This window comes from Solanum stenotomum, chromosome 12, assembly GCF_019186545.1.
Source record: "Solanum stenotomum isolate F172 chromosome 12, ASM1918654v1, whole genome shotgun sequence".
NCBI lineage: Eukaryota > Viridiplantae > Streptophyta > Magnoliopsida > Solanales > Solanaceae > Solanum > Solanum stenotomum.
In genome coordinates, this window is record NC_064293.1 from 50,205,798 (window position 1) to 50,225,528 (window position 19,731).

General features: G+C 30.4%; 2 protein-coding genes across 2 annotated transcripts; both read left to right on the forward strand.

Moving 5' to 3' along the window:
* Positions 1-329: 329 nt before the first annotated feature.
* LOC125847844 (probable protein S-acyltransferase 7) lies at positions 330-4,099 on the forward strand. The gene is made up of 5 exons (XM_049527552.1): positions 330-606; positions 1,197-1,379; positions 1,793-2,086; positions 2,997-3,230; positions 3,332-4,099. The coding sequence occupies exons 1-5, from the start codon at positions 508-510 to the stop codon at positions 3,827-3,829; spliced, it is 1,308 nt and encodes a 435-aa protein (XP_049383509.1). The 5' UTR covers positions 330-507; the 3' UTR covers positions 3,830-4,099.
* A 9,211-nt stretch (positions 4,100-13,310) lies between these two features.
* LOC125847846 (glycerophosphodiester phosphodiesterase GDPD1, chloroplastic-like) lies at positions 13,311-16,296 on the forward strand. Its single transcript, XM_049527554.1, has 6 exons — positions 13,311-13,494; positions 13,574-13,743; positions 15,014-15,073; positions 15,160-15,537; positions 15,610-15,806; positions 15,892-16,296. Exons 1-6 carry the CDS (start codon positions 13,398-13,400, stop codon positions 16,103-16,105), a joined length of 1,116 nt encoding a protein of 371 aa, XP_049383511.1. The 5' UTR covers positions 13,311-13,397; the 3' UTR covers positions 16,106-16,296.
* Positions 16,297-19,731: the final 3,435 nt, after the last annotated feature.

The window sequence follows — 19,731 nt, forward strand, 5'->3', positions numbered from 1 at the left end:
CTATAGAACTGACAAACAGGGTCATTTGGTTGGTGGGTGAGTTAACTACTTAATTTCATTACTCTAGTACAAAATGTATTTCAAAACTAATTTGATATTTGTAACTAAAAATACAAAATAAAATAATACTCCTATTGTTATACTTATATATCTGTCCCAAACAAAAATAGGAGGGCAAGGGAAGAAGGAAAGGAAACAAAAGTTGATGGGGTCCACTCCAGTAGCTCACCCAACGATAATATGCCACGTCAGTTTGACCATCCTGTAAAGTGAGAAATGGGTCCCCTACCAAACCCTTATTTTCCTTTTACACTCTCTTAACCCTCATGCCTTGTCGGCCCATTTAACCAAAACACTACTACTCCCCTTCACCGGAATCTGACTGTTTCGCCGGCAAATTTTATCGCCGGGAAGTCGCTCTCACTTTAGTGCTTATATATTCTTATCAACGTTTGTTGCTGGAGATCTCGATTCCTGAGGGGCCATAATAGAGAGGAAGGCCCAGAGATGTATGTGGTTCCTCCTCCGAAACGACCCGATCCATTGTCTGGATCCATTAATGAGTCGGATGACTTGCGGATTTACCAGACATGGAAAGGAAGCAATGTAAGTATTAGCTATTCCATTGTTTTCTACTACCTCTTAAAGCTTTAACTATAGTTTATTGACACTGTTACAACTTGCTATCTCATTACAAACTAAAATCCATCAGCCTGGTTTAAAAAAGACCCAAGGAGTAGCTTTGAGGAGAAATCCTGAAGATTATTAGTATTAGTTTTTAGTGGCCAAGCAACACGTAGGAGGATGTGCTCATTCTAGCTTATCTTGTCACATTTACTCTATTTTGGTTTGTGCTATTTTACTTCACAGAATGAGGTTTTACTTAGAGTAGGACATTGTTGATTATTTTATCTCAATTCTAGGACAAACTTCTTTGGTAGTCCCTATACTGATCATATGCTCATCTATAACTGAATATCTTTCCAGCTGTGTTCATGTGTTGAAAAATTACTTCTTGATGTACTGAAAAGTGATCATCAAACTTCCTATGTTAAAAATAGTTATCTCTTTACATATACTCCTTACAAAAGGAAAAAGAAACGTTTCTGTGAGACGTGAGTAGAGTTTTCCGATGCAAACAGAATTTATGCCAGTTTTTTCTTAATTGCTGACTGTTAATGTTCTTCTCTGAGCAGATATTTTTCTTCCAAGGAAGGTTCATATTTGGGCCAGACGCAAGATCCCTAGCACTGACCATATTTCTCATAGTGGCCCCTGTCTCAGTTTTCTGTGTCTTTGTTGCTAGAAAGCTGATGGATGATTTTTCAAATCACCTGGGGATATTGATTATGGTTGTAGTCATTGTGTTCACATTCTATGTAAGTTCTCTCCCTAGTTTTCATTGATTGTAACATCAGATTTAGTGTTTTACTGAACAAGCTTACCTGCAGTTTATGATTGCAATTGCAGAAAACACAATAGCTGTATAAGTTGTCTTTATTTAATCTCACAGTTACTGGAAACAAAATTCTGAGTATTGGATAATTACTTAATCTGTGTTGCCTTGGAAAAATTCCAAGTATTAGAAAATCAATGATCTCAAAATTGATAAGATATCAGACTTGGCACTGCATTTCAAGGATGTAAGTTTGGCTTGGTTGTGTTAATAGTCTTTGATTTGACTGTTAAGTGGCTGTCCTTACAATGAAAAGGATTGGCAACCTAATTGCATAACTTTTGCAAGGTTTCTTCCAATTTGTATGGCTAATAGTTTCACATTTGAATCTTACAGGTTTTAGTTCTACTCCTTCTCACATCTGGAAGGGATCCAGGAATAATTCCTCGTAATGCACACCCTCCAGAACCAGAAGGTTATGATGGTACTGTAGAAGGTGGTGGACAAACCCCTCAATTACGTTTGCCACGCATTAAAGAAGTTGAGGTCAATGGCATTACCGTGAAGATCAAATACTGTGACACCTGCATGCTTTATAGACCTCCCCGTTGTTCTCACTGTTCAATCTGCAATAACTGCGTTGAAAGATTTGACCATCACTGCCCTTGGGTAGGACAATGCATTGGGCTGGTAATAGTTCTTTTTTATTCTTAACATATTTTTAGTTGGTACCACCACACTAGTAACTGATATGCTCTCTTTTCAGTTTTACTTTTCACTGCTTGATATGTCTGATGAACTATTGCATATAATCTGATATGAAGAGTTATCAGACATTTTATCATAATCACGCTCTTTCTTTCTGCTTGGAAACCTCGTAAAAAGATACTAACAAAAGACTGATTCTTTTACTTATAAAAACAAATAAATGTAAGACTGATTCTTTCTTCTTTATCTTTTTTTTAAAAAATTACCTGTTCACTCTAATGTCAATTCGCGAAAACAAGTAAATTTCGTAAAATGTCTAAAGTTAACTTGTTGAGTTGTTGTCTGAATGAAGCAATGCTGTGGATCTGAAGTATTAGATCCTCAAAGCATCGTGAAATTCAGCTCAAGTATATATATTATGTTAAATTGTTAATAATAATGTATGAATCAAACTCTTTTTACCATTGATGCTGTTGGTAGCAGGAGGAAGTTCAAAGGTTTGTAACTGAGCATTTAATTCAAATGGCCATCATGCAGACAATTATATGTTTTAGAAATATTTAGCTCTCTAGATCTTTGCGGTGGAAATAAGTTAGAGGGTTTAGTACACATATCCACATGTACAAGTTCTCACATTTCGACTGAAATCTTTTTGTCGTTGTGTACAGTACTTGCTGTCGTGAGTCTGAGATTTATGAAGGTATGAAGTTGGGCTGGTCAATTTACCTGTTAACGTCAACGTCCACATTTGATTTCGGAAATATCTATAGTCCATTTGCTTGCGCTGATAATTTCTGTAACAAATGCATCTTTAAAAATGGATCTAGTGTTGATGTCTTGGACTCTTTCCTTACGTTGCACAGATTTATGAAACTTCTGTCTTTTATTGCAGCGAAACTACCGTTTTTTCTTCATGTTTGTCTTCTCTACAACACTTCTTTGCATATATGTTTTTGGGTTCTGCTGGGTCTACATTAAGAGAATCATGGTTCTAGATGACACCACCATATGGAAAGCAATGATCAAAACACCGGCCTCCATTGTTCTGATAGCATACACTTTTATATCAGTGTGGTTTGTTGGAGGTCTTACTGCTTTTCATCTATACCTCATCAGTACTAATCAGGTATGTTCATGGATTGAAATTGTATGCTTCCCTTTGTTTATCTAAGGTGGTTTGGATTTTGATGTGAACTGTGAGTGATGTCTATTTTCTGGGTACTGCAGACTACTTATGAGAATTTTAGATACCGATATGATTGGCGTGCCAACCCCTACAACAGAGGAGTGATGCAGAATTTCAAGGAGATATTTTGTACTAGTATTCCTCCATCCAAGAACAATTTCCGTGCAAAGGTGCCCAGGGAACCCAAGGTGCCAACTCGGTCTGCAGGTGGGGGTTTTGTGAGTCCAAACATGGGGAAGGCTGTGGAGGACATAGAAATGGGCAGGAAAGCGGTTTGGAGTGAAGTAGGGGATAATGAAGGACAACTTAGCGACAACGATGGCCTGAACATTAAAGATGGCATGTTAGGGCAAATGTCTCCTGAGATGAGAACTACAGTAGATGAGAGTGATCGTGCAGGAATACATCCTAGAGGATCAAACTGGGGAAGGAAAAGTGGAAGCTGGGAGATGTCACCTGAAGTTCTTGCTTTGGCATCAAGAGTGGGAGAAGCTAATCGAACAGGTGGGAGTAGCAGACCAACAGATCAAAAGTTGTGATTAACAGATAGTATGGAAACTGGATTGAATAGATTAGTGGTTCTTGGAGGTGTATGGTATGTGGTCGTTCAGTGTCGTGTATTATCAGTGTTGACAGGTGTGAAGATGTTGGCTTTAGGAAGTGAACTGTTGTGTGATATGAGGGGTGCTTTTCATTCCTAAACTTGTATTGTATGTGTGGATTAGTTAGTGTAATACATTAGTTCTCATCTGGGTTTTGCTATGTTCATGCTAGGCGGTGAATTTATTCTTTGTGCTTAAACAATGTGGTGGGTGCATCACACTTTGGGTCAAGAGTCCCGTATAATATATAGTACGTTGTTATTTTACAAGGAAGAATAAGTCTGGTATTACAACAAACATCTCTTTGAGGTATTTTTACATGGCCAACTGCGCTATTTTCTAAACGCTGTGCTGGGTCTACTCTGCCCTTTTGCTGTGAATGCAAATCACAAGTTCTTGTAGAACTCCAGTTAGTTATGTTATGTGGGGATGGATTTGAGTCAAAATACACGAGTCCCTCGGTGACTTTTATGTTTGTGGATTAATTATATTATAACCACAATAAATACACCAAACGTGAACGCATGAACAAGTGAAGTTTCACTCCAAACTAGTGTTCAATTGCCGAATAAACTTCTATAGTTTATACGGAAAGTCCCATCTCTATTAGTACTAGAGAGTTTATAAAAAAATTATTTTGAGATATTTTAAGTTATTAATTATTATAATTTATAATATTTTTTACGTAATTTCTCTCATATGTCTTCTAAACTTGTAAGTTGTTAATTATTAGTATGATTTAAGTGCTTTTTTTATGTCATTTTCAATACTACATATTACCTATTTTGTTTCAATTTATGTAGCGCTGATGAAATTTTGAGGGTCAATCAAATTTTCTATGACTTTTAAATATTTAAGTTGTTAATTATTGTGATACTTGTTACTACTATTTCAAATTATATTATTAATTATTGTGATTTATATTATTTTTATGACATTTCAAATAATATATGTCATTTTCTTTATTCTAATTTATGTAGTACTAATAAAAAATTTATAATGCACTAAATTTTTTATGCCTTTTAAATATTTTAAGTTGCTAATTATTATTATAGTAATAACTTTTCATGTAATAATCAATAGAAATCTAATTTGTCTTTTCAAAATAACCTTTCATAGAATACACGGCTGTCAATTAAAGAAAAAAATTTGAAGACAGAGGGCGAGCAAAAGCTACATGAGTTGTGATGGGCAATTTTGTCATTACCCTCAAAAGTATACCATTAATGGACAACATTAGTTTCTGTCGACCAATAATATGATTCCATGTTATTGAAATTACCAAATTATCCTCTAAAGCTGCCAAGCAGGCATGTTGACCTCCTGCCTGGTTGAGCTACTTAACTCCCTCTTATTATATAAGAGAATATATATATATATATATGGTGTGTAATTGGCCATCTAGTAATAATTATGGCTCTCGTGACTCACTAATTTCTCAAGTGAGATGAACACACTTTTTTTATCTTATTCTAGAGGATTTTGTCACCAACACAGCTGTCGGTGACAAAATTTAAAAAAATAAAGAAAGTGTGATAATTTGACAAATAGAGCTGGGAGGACTTTTCAGAATAAAATAAATAAAAATATATAATGTAATAATTTTTTCTGTTTTAATGATATGTCAAATCAATATAATTGTATGACAAACACTGTAAAAGCTTCATAAAGAGATACAATTTAATGCAAAACATGAAAAATATTCTTCTTTGTAAAACAAAATTTTTTCTTCCACTTTATAAAAGTGTAAGAAATAGTTCCGTTTTACAAGGTGTAAAAAATAATTCCGTTATCTATTAAAATATACATGTTATGAGACTAACGAAAAACGTTTAAAAATTGTATAAAACTAAATTTTTTCTTCCACTAAACCTATTTTAATTACTTACTAGAATAGTGGCTTATTTAGGTCACTTTTATCTTTTTTATTATTTACCTTCGGACTCCTTCAATCACAACAAAAACAAGAAGTATAATCAGAAAATAATAATGAGAAATTGAACTACTAAACATAATTGGAAAATCTAGAAATTAAACTTAAAAAAAGGAATTAAAATGATTATTAATCTTCCACAAATTGTTTAAATTTATAATAATATAATATTTTCATGAGGATTTACTTGTGAAAAAATTTGTAAGTAAAATCTTTTTTTCACCAATTTTAACCAAAAATCTTAGGGATAACTTTAGATTTTTTGCAAGAAAATTCGCAAGTAATTTACTTGCAGAATTTAAATCCCCAGGTAGTTTATTTGGGGATTTTCAAATTCGTAGGTAATAATCACCTACGAAGGTATTTCCATCGGAATTGTTTTGGTAGGAAAATTCGCAGAAAATTAAGTTACCTGTAAATTTTCGTATATAATTCGCAGAAAAATATCCATGTAATTCACAGTTTTCTTGTAGTGAAATTGACAAAACATAAATTAAATTCAAAGGAAAAGTTTTAGAAAATTAGAATATACAAGAATGATAACACAACAAGAATAATGCAAGATTCTGGATTGCTTGCATACCACAACTTGTGTTTCAGGACTATATTTCATGTCCAAGCACAACACTGCAACCTTCAACATTAGAGACACATGTTAATAAAACATACATAAGGAGCACAAGTAAAGTTAAGTTTTTTTGTGTTTAATCTTAGGATTTTCATATTATAGTAAAAGTAATATTCATTGGTGATAAACACACATGTATGTGAGATAGAGTTTATATTTCTCTAATGTATCTTGGTTTTACATCTCATTCATGTATCTGAGATGTAATTCATATTTCTCTAAAGTTCGATTGTGTAAACTTTTACAAATTAGGCTTCGAGATACATGTATCATTAATGGCGAGATACATCCAGTAATTTTTAAAGCCGAGATATCATTCAACTAGATCGTTGTACATTAGAAGGAACCGATGAAGAAGATGAAGAGTACAATAACAAAATTACTTGGGTTTATGATTTCGTTATTTTAGGAAAACTTGTTAGAGTTGATACTCATGAATCCTGTAAATCTCTTGGGTTATTAATTAATCTTTTAATTAAGGAAATAAGTTACACTCCCTATAATTCAAATTACTAAATCGTGTATCTCGATTTTAAAAATTATTGGATACAACATAAATGTATCTCGTCATTAATGATACATATATCTCGAGGCCAAAATATGATATAAAAAATAATATTACAAACTATCGAAAATTTTAGTAATTAGGAATCTAAAGTAGTGGAATTTATGTAAGATACTCATAAAAATATTTATTTCATTATTTAAGTTTGCTCATAAAAGTTTATTAATGAGACTACTTTTATTTTTATTTTAAAATTTATAGGGTTCATATTTATATTACATTAAAAAAATATATTTTGCATATCAATTTTTTTTTTTAATAAAAAAATTAGTTAAGTGATTTTATTGATAAGTCTAAGTTGAGTGATTTTATTGATACAAAATAAAGTTTAATGACTTTGTTGGATAAATTACAGTGAACTTTTGAGATATTAATTAGTCAGTAAAAATTTTAAAATTCTGATTTTTAAAAGGCAAAAACCGAAATGAGAGTTCAATATCAATGAAGAAACTAATTAATACGCGTAGGCATAGGTAGTCGCAAGCGATATTTGCTTTTAGGGCTGAATTGTTTTATTTAGATTAGGCATAACTTACGTATCTTAGTGATTAGTAAAGCGGGAGAAAAAATAACAAGAAGTTCAAATTTGTATCTAGTGAAGAAAACACTAGCTAGGTGTAGACAAATCACACACTAGGTAATTGAATTCAGATGACTAACACCTTGCTTTGGATGGTTGTTCCCTGCTGTATTATTAATATTTATTTTGATTGTTTATTTAAATTTTATTGTATCGTATTGTTAGATAATGATGAAAATATTTATTTTATTTAATGACCGATTTGATGTGATCACATTGTTACCTTAATATTTTCTTCTCATTTTGTCTTTATTTATTATTTAATAATTATATTTCATCTTTTACCCTACCTTTTCATAATAGTTCTATCTCATTCCCTAGTTTTCTTATAGGTTTATTATTCAAATTATGAATATGTGATAAAATATAACGGAGAACGATACAATCTATCCAAATAATGTATTCATTAGAACAATACATTACGACACAATATAATATAATACAATACAACATATAATGAAACAATATGTCACAACCATCCAAACAAAGTGTAAAAATTAATCCCATCAACACCACTTTTTATGAAGAAAAAAAAAAGTAACTTAAAAAATTTAAAATATATAGTCATGGGTAAATATGGAACATCATCACAGAAAAATCAACAAAAATTAGTTAGGGCCTTCCACCAACTTTTGCAAATAGGTTAGGTACATCCCCTTTGTGCAAAGTATTTTGTATATATTAAATTAAAAAGAGAAGAGAGAGAAGTGATTTGGGACAAAACCTAGAAAGAGAAATAAATGAGTAATGGTTTATTTTTTTCATCAGATAGGGAGTAAAAAATGATCTGATGTGGCCTGATCCGAGAAATAAAAGGAAAGGAAATTAATTATTTTAGGATATAATTTATTTTTTAAAATATTGACATATTAACATTTTAAATAATTAATTTAAAGTATAGATATTTTTATTAATTATGATAGAAATTGTGACCAGTTAGCTTATTTTCCTTTAAGAAGGGAAATTGTACTAGGTGAAGTGTTTGTTCCTATTATCGTAAAACTCAATTCATGTACCTTTCCCCCCATATTCTAATTACTCTATTTCACAAACATAACATGGATCTACGCTACGTTGGGGGGTGTAAAATTAATTTAATTAAGAAAAACATAATCCATCCAACTTTAAGCTATTATGTAAATCAGATTGAAGGAGAAAAAAATTACTAGTCGTGATTTGTCTGAAATAATCATTAATAATTATATAAAAATTTGGGATAAGGGTCTGAAAAATACCTCAATTTTGGTCGAATTTGTTGTTGCGATACTAAACTGTCATGAAGACCTATTATCACCCTATACTATTTAATACCGTATTTTAAACATATATATTTGCCCACATGGACATAAAAAATAATGCAAAATTATAAATAGAAATGCGTCCACGTGGGGCACATATATACCTTTAAAATACACTATTAAATAGTTCAGGGGGTAAAAAATACGATATTAAATAGTTTAGGAAGGTAATAGGTCCTTATGAAAGTTTAGTATCGCAATAGCAAATTCGACCAAAATTGAGGTATTTTTCAGACCCTTATCCCTAAAAACTTCAATAAAAGTAATACAACAGCTAGAAATATAATAACGTTGTGGAGTAGTGACATATCCCATTTTCCAAGTTGCCATATTTTTATTATACTTTCTCCATCCATCGATTACTTTTCATTTTGCGTGGTGCTTAAAAAACCACAAATAAGAAAATAAATTTACGAAATCATCCCTTAATTATTAGTTTTTAAGATTTTTACAAACAAATATGTATAATTTCAAAAAGAATTAGTTGCAAGAGTAATTATTTTTGATACAATGATCAACTAATATAAAAGAGAGGAAATATTAATAACAATAGTGAATAGTGGATGGATCCACCTCACCTTCAATAAATAAAGGAAGAATACTGTTTCAAGTGGTCACCAAATTTTTCCAATAAATAAATGTGTACAAGTTCCAAAATACTCTTCTGGCAAATCGCGCTGCCTGGATTGCATAATGTATGTTATCCATACATGTCAGCATCTCGTGGCTACACATCATATTCTTTTTTATTAATAACTAGTAAAATTATCTACGCTTTGCGCGGTAATTTAATATCACAAAATTTATAAAATAATACTTAAAATTTATTCGTCATTAAAATTAAAACACTATATTATTTTACATGAAAGATTACATAGTAACGAACATTAATAATGTATAGAAAAATGAAAATTATAACTTCTTATCATTTATCCTTAATAACATAAGTATAAATTTATGATCGTAAAAAATACCAGGATCTGTAACATAAGCAATAGTGTCAGTGAGCAACTCAACAGGAGCAAAGTACACAAATATTTAATCGTGCAGAAGAAAAAGAAAAAAATGTTCAGAATTTTCGTTGTTTTAAAATAAAAGGAAATCCCTCTATTTATAGACAACAAAGGATAGTGTGACCAAATGTTTGTTGTGCCTTATCAAAAAGGTAACAACTATTTGGAAAAGTTTTCGGAAAGGTCACAACCTTTTTATGAAAGTCACAACTTTTTCATAAAAATCGCAACCCCCCCTTTATTTAAGTCGCAACTTTTCATAAAGGGAAGACTAGTTTTAAAAATAAATAAATTAAAAGGGAATCTTGGTTTGTGATGGCGCCATGTAGGCGGACCTAAGGTTCTCTTATATGATTCCATTGCCTATTGCAATATTTATTAGTACTTAATTAGGATTTATTTATGTTTCTCATCTTCAAATTTATACTCTTTTCCAAATTTATATTTATCGCTTCAGCCAATTGTCAAATTCAAGGGAAATGTGTTTTTCTCTATTCATACACCAATTTCAATTTATTAAAATCAGTTCACCTTCTCACTTTATATATATATATGTTGTTGTTAAAGTTAAGTTCATCAATCATGGCTAATAGTAATAAAGAAGCTAAGTTTATTTTTTTACCAAGTCGAAAAGCACTTGGATATCATCTAAATGGGATGGATAATTGCTTGTATATTAGTAATCTATATAATAAGTGGGAATATCTACTACTTAGCACATGACAAATATTGAATGATATGTGCTTGATAGTGTTGTACATTCTTTTTTTATGGTTATACCTTTAAAATTTATATTATTGGACAATTTAATACAATTAATTACCTACTACTTTATTAGTCAAAAAGTTTGACCTCATTTGGGCCCATTATTATTTATATGTTTTCAATTTTCAATATATGTTGTCTATCTAATTCTTTTTTCAACCTTTTATTTTAAACTTCTTGAAATTTAATTACCTATTTATTACTCTCTCTATGCACTTTTAATTGTTATGATTTCCTTTTTAGAGTCAAACTATAAGAATTTTAACTAATATTTTACAATGTATTTTTTCATCATATTCATAGGCAAAAAATTACAATTTATAGTACTTTTTGTATAGATTTTGCATATTTTTATTTTTTTTAAAATATCGAATTAATACAATATGATTTAACTTTGAAAATTAGTCAAATGGACTTTCAAAAATCGCAACATGACAAATACAAGTGGACGGAGAGAGTATACTTTAGCTACAAAATATATTAGAGGTACAACTTTTTAAAAAATTTAAATTTTTATTGCGTTGACTCTTGAAATCTTATCATTGTCATATGAATTTGAACAAATTATATATTATTAAAAGCTACATAAAAGATGATATAAATCACAATAATTAGCAATTAAAAATATTTTAAAATCATATAAGAAATTTGGTTGACTAATTGGAATAGAATAAGTAACATGTACTATTTGAAAATAACGTCAAAATTTATAGAATTCACAATAAATTAACAACTGAAAATATTTATGATTATTCACGTGAATTGAAACATGAGTAACCTATATTATTCAAAACTAACGCAAATATATTATAAATCACGACAATTTAATAACTTCAAATATATTTTTAAGAAAACATATAAAAAATCGACTGATCTTCATATTCCATTTATATCACATAAATTAAAATAAAAAAATTAATATTTATTAGGCTGGTGCTGGCATGGGAACCAAATATCTATATATATGTGTCACAAATGGAAAAGTTTCAATCAAGGAAGCAACATATATCATTTACAAATGACTTAAAAAAACATTAAAAATTACAATAATTACCAATTTAAAATATTTAAAAGTTATATAATACAATACATTGACTCTCAGAATTCTATTAGGCTCACATATATTGGAACAGAAAAAATAACACATATCATTTTAAAAATACCAAAAAAGTATTATAAATAATAATAATTAACAACTTAAAATATCTGAAAGACATTTTAAAAGGGTTAATTTTGTAATTTTATCCATATCACATAAATTAGGACAAAGTGACCAGTAATGTACGTTATTTGAAAGTTACATAAAAATATTATAAATCACAATAATTAAAAACTTAAAATATTTAAAAAAAAAATATGAAAATTTGGTTGACTCTCTAAATTTCATTTGCGTCACATAAATTGAGACAACAAAAATAACATATATTGGGTCCATTTTAATTTATTTGTCTTAGTTTTATTTTTTTATATTTAAAAATTGCGTATAAATACTATAAATCATGATAATTGACAATATAAAATATGTTTTGAAAAAAATACAAAATATTTCACTGATCTTTGAAGTGAATCTATCGTAAAAATACTATAAATCATGATAATTGACAACATAAAATATTTCAAAAATGTTGTATGTGGGTAGTCTTATTATGCCTTAAATAGCGTCAAAGAAAATACAGGTTTGTGATAAAAAAACTTATTCCTTTATCCACGCAAACAATCGCTTCAAAAATTCGATTATTAACCCCAAAACATACTATTTATATTATAGCACGGGCCACATTATCTAGTAATAGTAATATGATCGAATCGTTGCACGTTTTACATCTTCCTACCTACTCAAAGGAAACCAATTAGATGTAAAGTGGCTATTACAAAGTTTTAAAAAAATAAGACTACTTTTACGAAGCTACTTCCGTGTTCCCTCTTATCTCAATTTATTTAAGTCTTATCATTTGACTAAGCACAAAATTTTAAAAAATAAATCAAATCAAAATTTTTATTATTAAATTAAAAAATATTTATAATTTTTAATTATTTTTAAACTTGTCATATATACGTTGGAATTGAAAAACTTATCACATATAAAAAGAAACAATGTTGACCCAATAGTAAACACACTTAAATTGTAACAGAAAAAGTATTAATTATGGTCTATGGATATCCTTTTCAAAATAGGGTATATATTTAGCATATTCTTCTTCTTTTTTTGGATCAAATATTTAGCATATTCTTCTTTGTACATGCAATGCCCTGAAATATTGGAATTAACTTTTTAAAAGTAACGATTAAGGTGAATATCGTATACTTTTCCAAGCCGAATTGTCGTAACACAACTTGTTATGTTAAATTTGGAAAAACAGTAATTAAAATAGTACTGTAGTTATTGTAGAAAGTTTTTAGAATATAGTTTGAAGAATGAATATTACAAGTAATGTAGGTAATATAATATTAAAATAAAATGTATGTAAGATAGAGGAGAGATGGAGGACGCGTCTGATCTACGTGGGGAGGGAGAGAGAGAGAGAGAGGAATATCCAAAAGCATAACACCGATTGCGGATTGAGAATATTCCTGATGCCCTTACGATTTCAACCTCCATAAATACCATTCTCTTCCTACTTCCTCCACAATAAGATTTCATTTCCCTTTCTTTCTCCAAAATCTCCTCCCGTTTTCTCTTCTCTTCTCTTATATACTAAGTAAGTAGTAGTATATAACAAACAATGGCTCTTACGGCCGCCGTTCATATTTCCGATGTCCCCAATCTAGATCAAGTCCCTGACAAAGCTCCTCTATATGCCACCCGATTCTCGTCTCAAGGTTTGGTTTGTTTATTTTCTGGCTGTACAAACTCTATTCTCTTTCTACACAAGACAAATTCTTTAATTTTGATTTGCAGGGATTGAAATTGGAAGAACATCCAAATTTTTAGTCGTTGGACACAGAGGGAACGGTATGAATTTGTTGCAGTCCGCTGACCGGAGAATGAATGCCGTTAAGGAAAATTCCATTCTTTCTTTCAATGCAGCTGCTAATTACCCAATCGATTTTATTGAATTTGACGTTCAGGTACCTTGCAAACTATTTTCCGCGTACAATGGGATGGCACTATTTCATTTTTCTTTCTATCCACGGCCCCAAAACCCCGACCCGACCCGAATTTCTAATATTATTAAGAGATAAATTTTAAAAATACACCGAAACTATCACTTTTTAGTTTAAGAAACACATATCTCTTTTTTATACCACTTTCACCATGGTGTGTGTAATACACTCTCTCTTTTATTTTAAAAAATTATCACATCACATTCCACATGGACAAAACATTCAACCTTGACAAAAATTAAATAAATTATTAATATTAATTAAAAATTATTATCCAAAAAAATAATATTTCGTTTATAAATAAAATGTAAAATATTTTTCTTACTCTAATCGTCACTTCCTCTCACCCCTCCAATTATACTAATTTGAATATTATTTTATTTTTAAAAAAAATAATCTACCCACCCCACCTAGCCCTCCTCTTCCAAATTTTTTTCTCATTTTGTGTTAGATATATACATATTGAAAATATTTTATACTTGTCGCCGCAACACATTTTTTAATTTTTTACTTATTTATGTTATATTCGGTACACTAGTGAATTTTTTTCTAAAAATATATTTACGTACATATCTAACACAAAATGAAAAAAAAAAAAACAAAAATTAGGAGCTGAAGGTTAAATAGGACGGTGTAGAATTATTATTTTTTTAAAAATAAAACAATATCAATTTTTTTTGGGGTGGGGAGAGGGAATGAGTGGGTGGCTTTTTTTGGGAGGGGAGGGTGAAGTATGAATTTTAAAAAAATATTTTATACAAGAATTTTTTTTTAAAAATAGGATGGGGGATTATGGGGTACGTGGAAGAGGGGGATAATAAAAAATTTTATTATTTTAACACTTTAATTATTAATTAATATTAATAGTTTATTATTTAATTTTTGTTAAGGTGAAATATTTTATCCACGTGTCAAGTTTTTTTTCAAATAAAAGAGAGTATTACATAATTTGTGTTTTTCAAACTAAAAAGTGATAGTTTAGGTATGAAACTCACATTCTGGGGTTTTTTAACACTTATCTCTATTATTAATTATTCCAAAAACCTAAAGCCTGGATCTTGGCCGAAAAATTATGCAGTTTGTTCACCACACTAAACTTTATAATACTGATTGGTCTCTCTCTCTCTGCTGGAGTATCTTTTTTGGGGATGGATTGCAAATTAATACAGTACATTTACTGTTGCTGATTACTTGGAGGGGAAAGTAAACAAGTAGTAAATGTCATTTTTTGTAGGTAACAAAGGATGATTGCCCTGTCATTTTTCACGACGATTTCATCCTCACTCAACATAATGTAAGCTCTTTTAATATCCAAATACCCTTTCTGTTCTAATCAATCTCTTTATGTACATTGATCTTGATTCTCATGGGTGCATGCAGGGTACAGTTCATGAAAGGAGAATTACTGAATTGTCACTTGCTGAATTTCTTAGCTATGGACCCCAAAGAGAAGAGGGTCTCGCTGGAAAACCTTTAATGAGGAAAACTAAAGATGGAAAGATTGTTAGCTGGACAGTTGAAACCGATGATTCCGCATGTACCTTAAAAGAAGCTTTTGAGAAAGTTAATCCATCTATTGGTTTTAACATCGAGCTGAAATTCGATGATCACATTGTTTATCAACAAGACTACCTCATCCATGTTCTTAAAGCCGTCTTACATGTTGTATTAGAGTATGCTAAAGGCAGACCAATCATATTCTCAAGTTTTCAGCCTGATGCTGCTCTGCTTGTCAAGAATCTCCAGACTTGTTACCCTGTACGTTTCCATTTTGGAATCTAAATCAATCAATCTTAATTAGTGAATTCGATCTGACTTTTGGCAATGTAGGTGTTTTTTCTCACAAATGGAGGTACAGAGATTTACTATGATGTTAGAAGGAACTCGTTGGAAGAGGCCACTAAACTGTGCTTAGAGGGTGGTTTGGAAGGTATTGTTTCCGAGGTGAAAGGTATCTTCAGGAATCCAGGACTAGTTAACAAGATCAAAGAGTCGAAGCTGTCTCTCCTGACATACGGCAAATTGAAGTAAGTAGTATTGATTCAGATGTTGTTGTTTCTAGATTAGTCTGACACTAACTAACAATGTATTATGTGATGTGTGTTTGTTCAGTAATGTGCCTGAAGCTGTGTATATGCAACATCTGATGGGAATTGATGGAGTGATAGTGGATTTTGTTGAACAAGTAACAGAGGCTGTGTGTAAGCTAGTGAAGAAGCCAGATGAGATATTGCTGGAAGGGGAGGAAAAGGTTCAAAATAGACCTCAATTCTCACAGAGGGAATTGTCTTTTCTGCTCAAGCTTATCCCTGAACTGATACAATAACAATTCATATGATTGTAGATAACCTTTTTATAAAGCTTGAATGAGTGCACTCTTCCCCTTTTCACTGGGATTGTCGTCGTACTTATTTAATACTAGTGTAGAAATGTAGATTGAGGAGTGATAGTGGATTCACTGTAATCATAACATATCTCGACATACAGAAGCAAATGTTGTTTCCAAATCAAAATATTTATGTATTCCCATTCCCATGTTTAGTTATCAAAGAGGAGTCCCAAAGGTCAAAGATAGATGAATTTGGGCTTTGGCCCAATGTGACAAATGGTTTGAAAGGATGATGAAAGACAGTAGGAAAACCAATTGTCCGTGTGGCTGTGAATCATATTAATACTACAGTATTTAAATTTGACATTTCTAGAGAAAGAAAAGCAAGTGTATGTAGAACTATAAGGTATTTATTCTAAAGTAGAGGGGAACCATTTGTCACATCTCAAAAGTAGATGTAGAAATATACACCTATTTAATCGCACAACAACTTGAACTGATGTAAGTGAAGTTGTTAAAAGTACAAGTTATCTTCACATATTTGCTTTTTATCCAAAAAATAATTTGGTTGTATTATGAAACTCATAATTCAATGCAGCAATACAAGATTAAATAGTAAAAAAAAGTAGGCATTAGGAAAAGTTGATATTTTGGCAGGCCTTTATAGCAAAGGTATTTCTTTTCTTATGATGATAATTGACTTAAAGAAAATATATTCATATACCAAACTGACCTTATATTGTTTTGTTGATTTATTGAGAATAGGGCAGCACATGGCGCAATTCTATTTGGGTTTCATTTTTTGCTTGTATGATTAAGCAATATACGTTTCTCTAAGCTATCCTTAATTTCTTGGTGAGACTATGACAACACATGAATAGAAATAATCCAAAAAGAGAGCACTTATGCTAGTGACAGTAAATATTAGTTAATTAAACAATAAGCCCTACTCCGTTAGTCTTCAGTTTCCAATTCTATATTTAAGAGTTCCTATCTTCAATTCCTAATTGCTTAAACTATTACTTACAATGTTTTTAAACCAAAGCAATTAGACACGGATTGGAAAGTCAAATATCAATCCAAAGACAGTAATCATCTTGTGTTATCGACTCTCCACACAGAGTGATAGACATGTTCCTCAAATACAATATTCTTTAGTTTCAATTTATTGGTCCTACTTTCTTTTCTGGTATGCCTAGAAAAATATTGTCTCTTTCATTTTTAGGTAAATTCTTAATTTTAATTTTCTGCGGAGTATGTTTAAGACCACAAGATTAAAGGATATCTTGATACACTCTATATATATTTAATTTAAAACCATGAGATTCAAAAATTTTCCTTACTTTCTTGAACTCTATATCAAGTCAAAACATGACAAACAAATTGAAATGCATGAAGTATTTTTATTCTTGACAAGTTTTTAAATTGACAGATAATGGTAGTAGTGTATCTAATAGGCAAAACATTATAACTCCAATATACATATTATATAGGCCAAAGTCATCCACGGCCACCTAAAGTTGTCCGCATAATTCACTTGAACACCTCAACTAAGGTTTGTACCTATTGAACACTTTATCTGCTCAAAAGTGATGTCAATTAGACACAAACGCTGACATGGCAAAAAACGTGTACATCACTCTCCTAAAGCGCGTAAATCAATTAAAAATATATATTTTTTCTTTTCTTTCCAACCTATACACCTAAACAAATAAATAATAATAATAATTAATTACAAAAAGAAAACGAAGGAAGCTTTCTGCCATCTTCAACTATTCCAATTTCCATAATCTCTTTACCTACACCCAACTCTCTCTCCCTCTCCCTCTCCAATTCTCCAATTCTTCTTCTGCTTTTTCCTTCTTCTTTTTTTATATAGATTTAATTAAAGTCTCAAATATTTCCGGCGAAGGTCCATTAATTTCGATGAAAATAATTTTTCAGTGAAGTAATTGATTTTTTTTTGACAAAAGTTTTCTTATAATTGTGATAAATTAGTAGTGCAAAGAAAATGAAGACAATGAATGAAAGATGTAATGCTATTAAAATGAAAGGTGAATGAAGGGTAGCTTAAATGGACATCAATGGTGTATTATTGATGTCGGTGAAAGGAATAAGATTCGATGAAGAAGAACGGGGAGGCGATGGTATACTGACGATTGAGATACAACAGCCCAGTGCAAAGGGAAATTAGTTCTGATGGAGAAGATGAAGAAGAATGGTGGGGTGGGGTGGGGGTGGGAATGGGTTAATTCAAAAATAATTTTTGGTTTTTCTTTTTAAAATTCCTTTTGAATTATTTAAATAAAATTTTAAAAATAAGTTAATCCAATCGACACGTGTCATTATTTCAATGGTCTATTTAGTATGTTTGTGTGTTTGAAATGCACGCATGTTTGTCTTTTTATTGATTATTATTTTGTGTTAAATAGGTATAAATTTGTTAAGATTTAAGTGTTCAATAGATACTAGGTGTAGTTGAGGTGTCTAAATGAATAATTAGGCAAATGACATAGTATAAGAAAGAAATTACTTCCTTTCCCTACTCTTTCATTAATCACCAAAAATCCCCTTTTTTAGTGTTTTTCGGATACATAATATAGCAGTGTGGATACTTAATATAGCAGCGCAGATACTTTAATTAATAACGGGCGGATACTTAAATTATTAAGTTGTTAGCAGCACGGATACTTAATTAACGGGCGGATGCATAATATAGCAGCGCGGATACTTTAATTAATAACGGACATATCTTAAATTATTAAGTTGTTAGCAGCACAAATACTTAATTAACGGGCGGATGCATAATATAACAGCGCATATACTTGAATTAATAACGGCGGATACTTAAATTAATAAAGTATCCGGTTAAATTGAATTGGGGAAAAATAAGAGATTTTTGTATTTTAGTAAAAGAATAGGGAAATATTGAGAATAGATAAAGAAGTGTTGTGTATTTAAGTAATTTTTCCTATATATTAATACATTTCAAATGCCAGACCAGTCGTTATTTCTTGTTGGACTTTCATGGATTAAGTTGTATGTTTTGGTCCAGTACTTGTCAAGGCTATCAGACATGAGAGATAAGCGCAGGCCCAAATCATGTCTTGTTGATACCGATTTCATATTAAGCTATTGAGGCATCTCCAACCCTATACTCTATTTTACTCTTCAAATATATGGTTTTCTATTTTTTCATATAACCAACTCTAATCCAATTTTCTGTTTTACTCTCTAAAAATGAATCTTTTTCTCTCTCCTCAATATTATATTATTATTTCTATTCCATTCTTATTTTCTTGGTTCATAATATAAATCTTTTATTTCTTTTTCCCAATAATTACTTTATATAATTTTCATGTGAATAAAATTTTATTTTTTCAAAATTTTTATTTAATATAAAATTATATTTTATTCTAAATTTTTAAATAGCATAAATTGCAGGAAAATATTACTCCATAATGTACAAATTAATGGACAAATTCAAATAAAAGTGAAATACAATTACATAAACATTACATAAACACTCAATTTTCGAAATTATTACGTTGCTCCCATAAATGCTCTATTAATGCATTATGGAGTTCAAAATGAGCATTTTTGTCCTTAATTCTTTTATGTCT

What these genes read in the sequence shown, in the direction of transcription:
- LOC125847844 (XM_049527552.1), top strand. Translation starts at nt 508, where the DNA reads ATGTATGTGGTTCCTCCTCCGAAACGACCCGATCCATTGTCTGGATCC. An exon ending in AGACATGGAAAGGAAGCAAT is followed by an intron (nt 607 to 1,196) that starts GTAAGTATTAGC and finishes TTCTCTGAGCAG; the next exon opens with ATATTTTTCTTCCAAGGAAG. An exon ending in ACCTCATCAGTACTAATCAG is followed by an intron (nt 3,231 to 3,331) that starts GTATGTTCATGG and finishes TGGGTACTGCAG; the next exon opens with ACTACTTATGAGAATTTTAG.
- LOC125847846 (XM_049527554.1), top strand. Translation starts at nt 13,398, where the DNA reads ATGGCTCTTACGGCCGCCGTTCATATTTCCGATGTCCCCAATCTAGAT. An exon ending in CACCCGATTCTCGTCTCAAG is followed by an intron (nt 13,495 to 13,573) that starts GTTTGGTTTGTT and finishes TTTGATTTGCAG; the next exon opens with GGATTGAAATTGGAAGAACA. An exon ending in CTGACATACGGCAAATTGAA is followed by an intron (nt 15,807 to 15,891) that starts GTAAGTAGTATT and finishes GTGTTTGTTCAG; the next exon opens with TAATGTGCCTGAAGCTGTGT.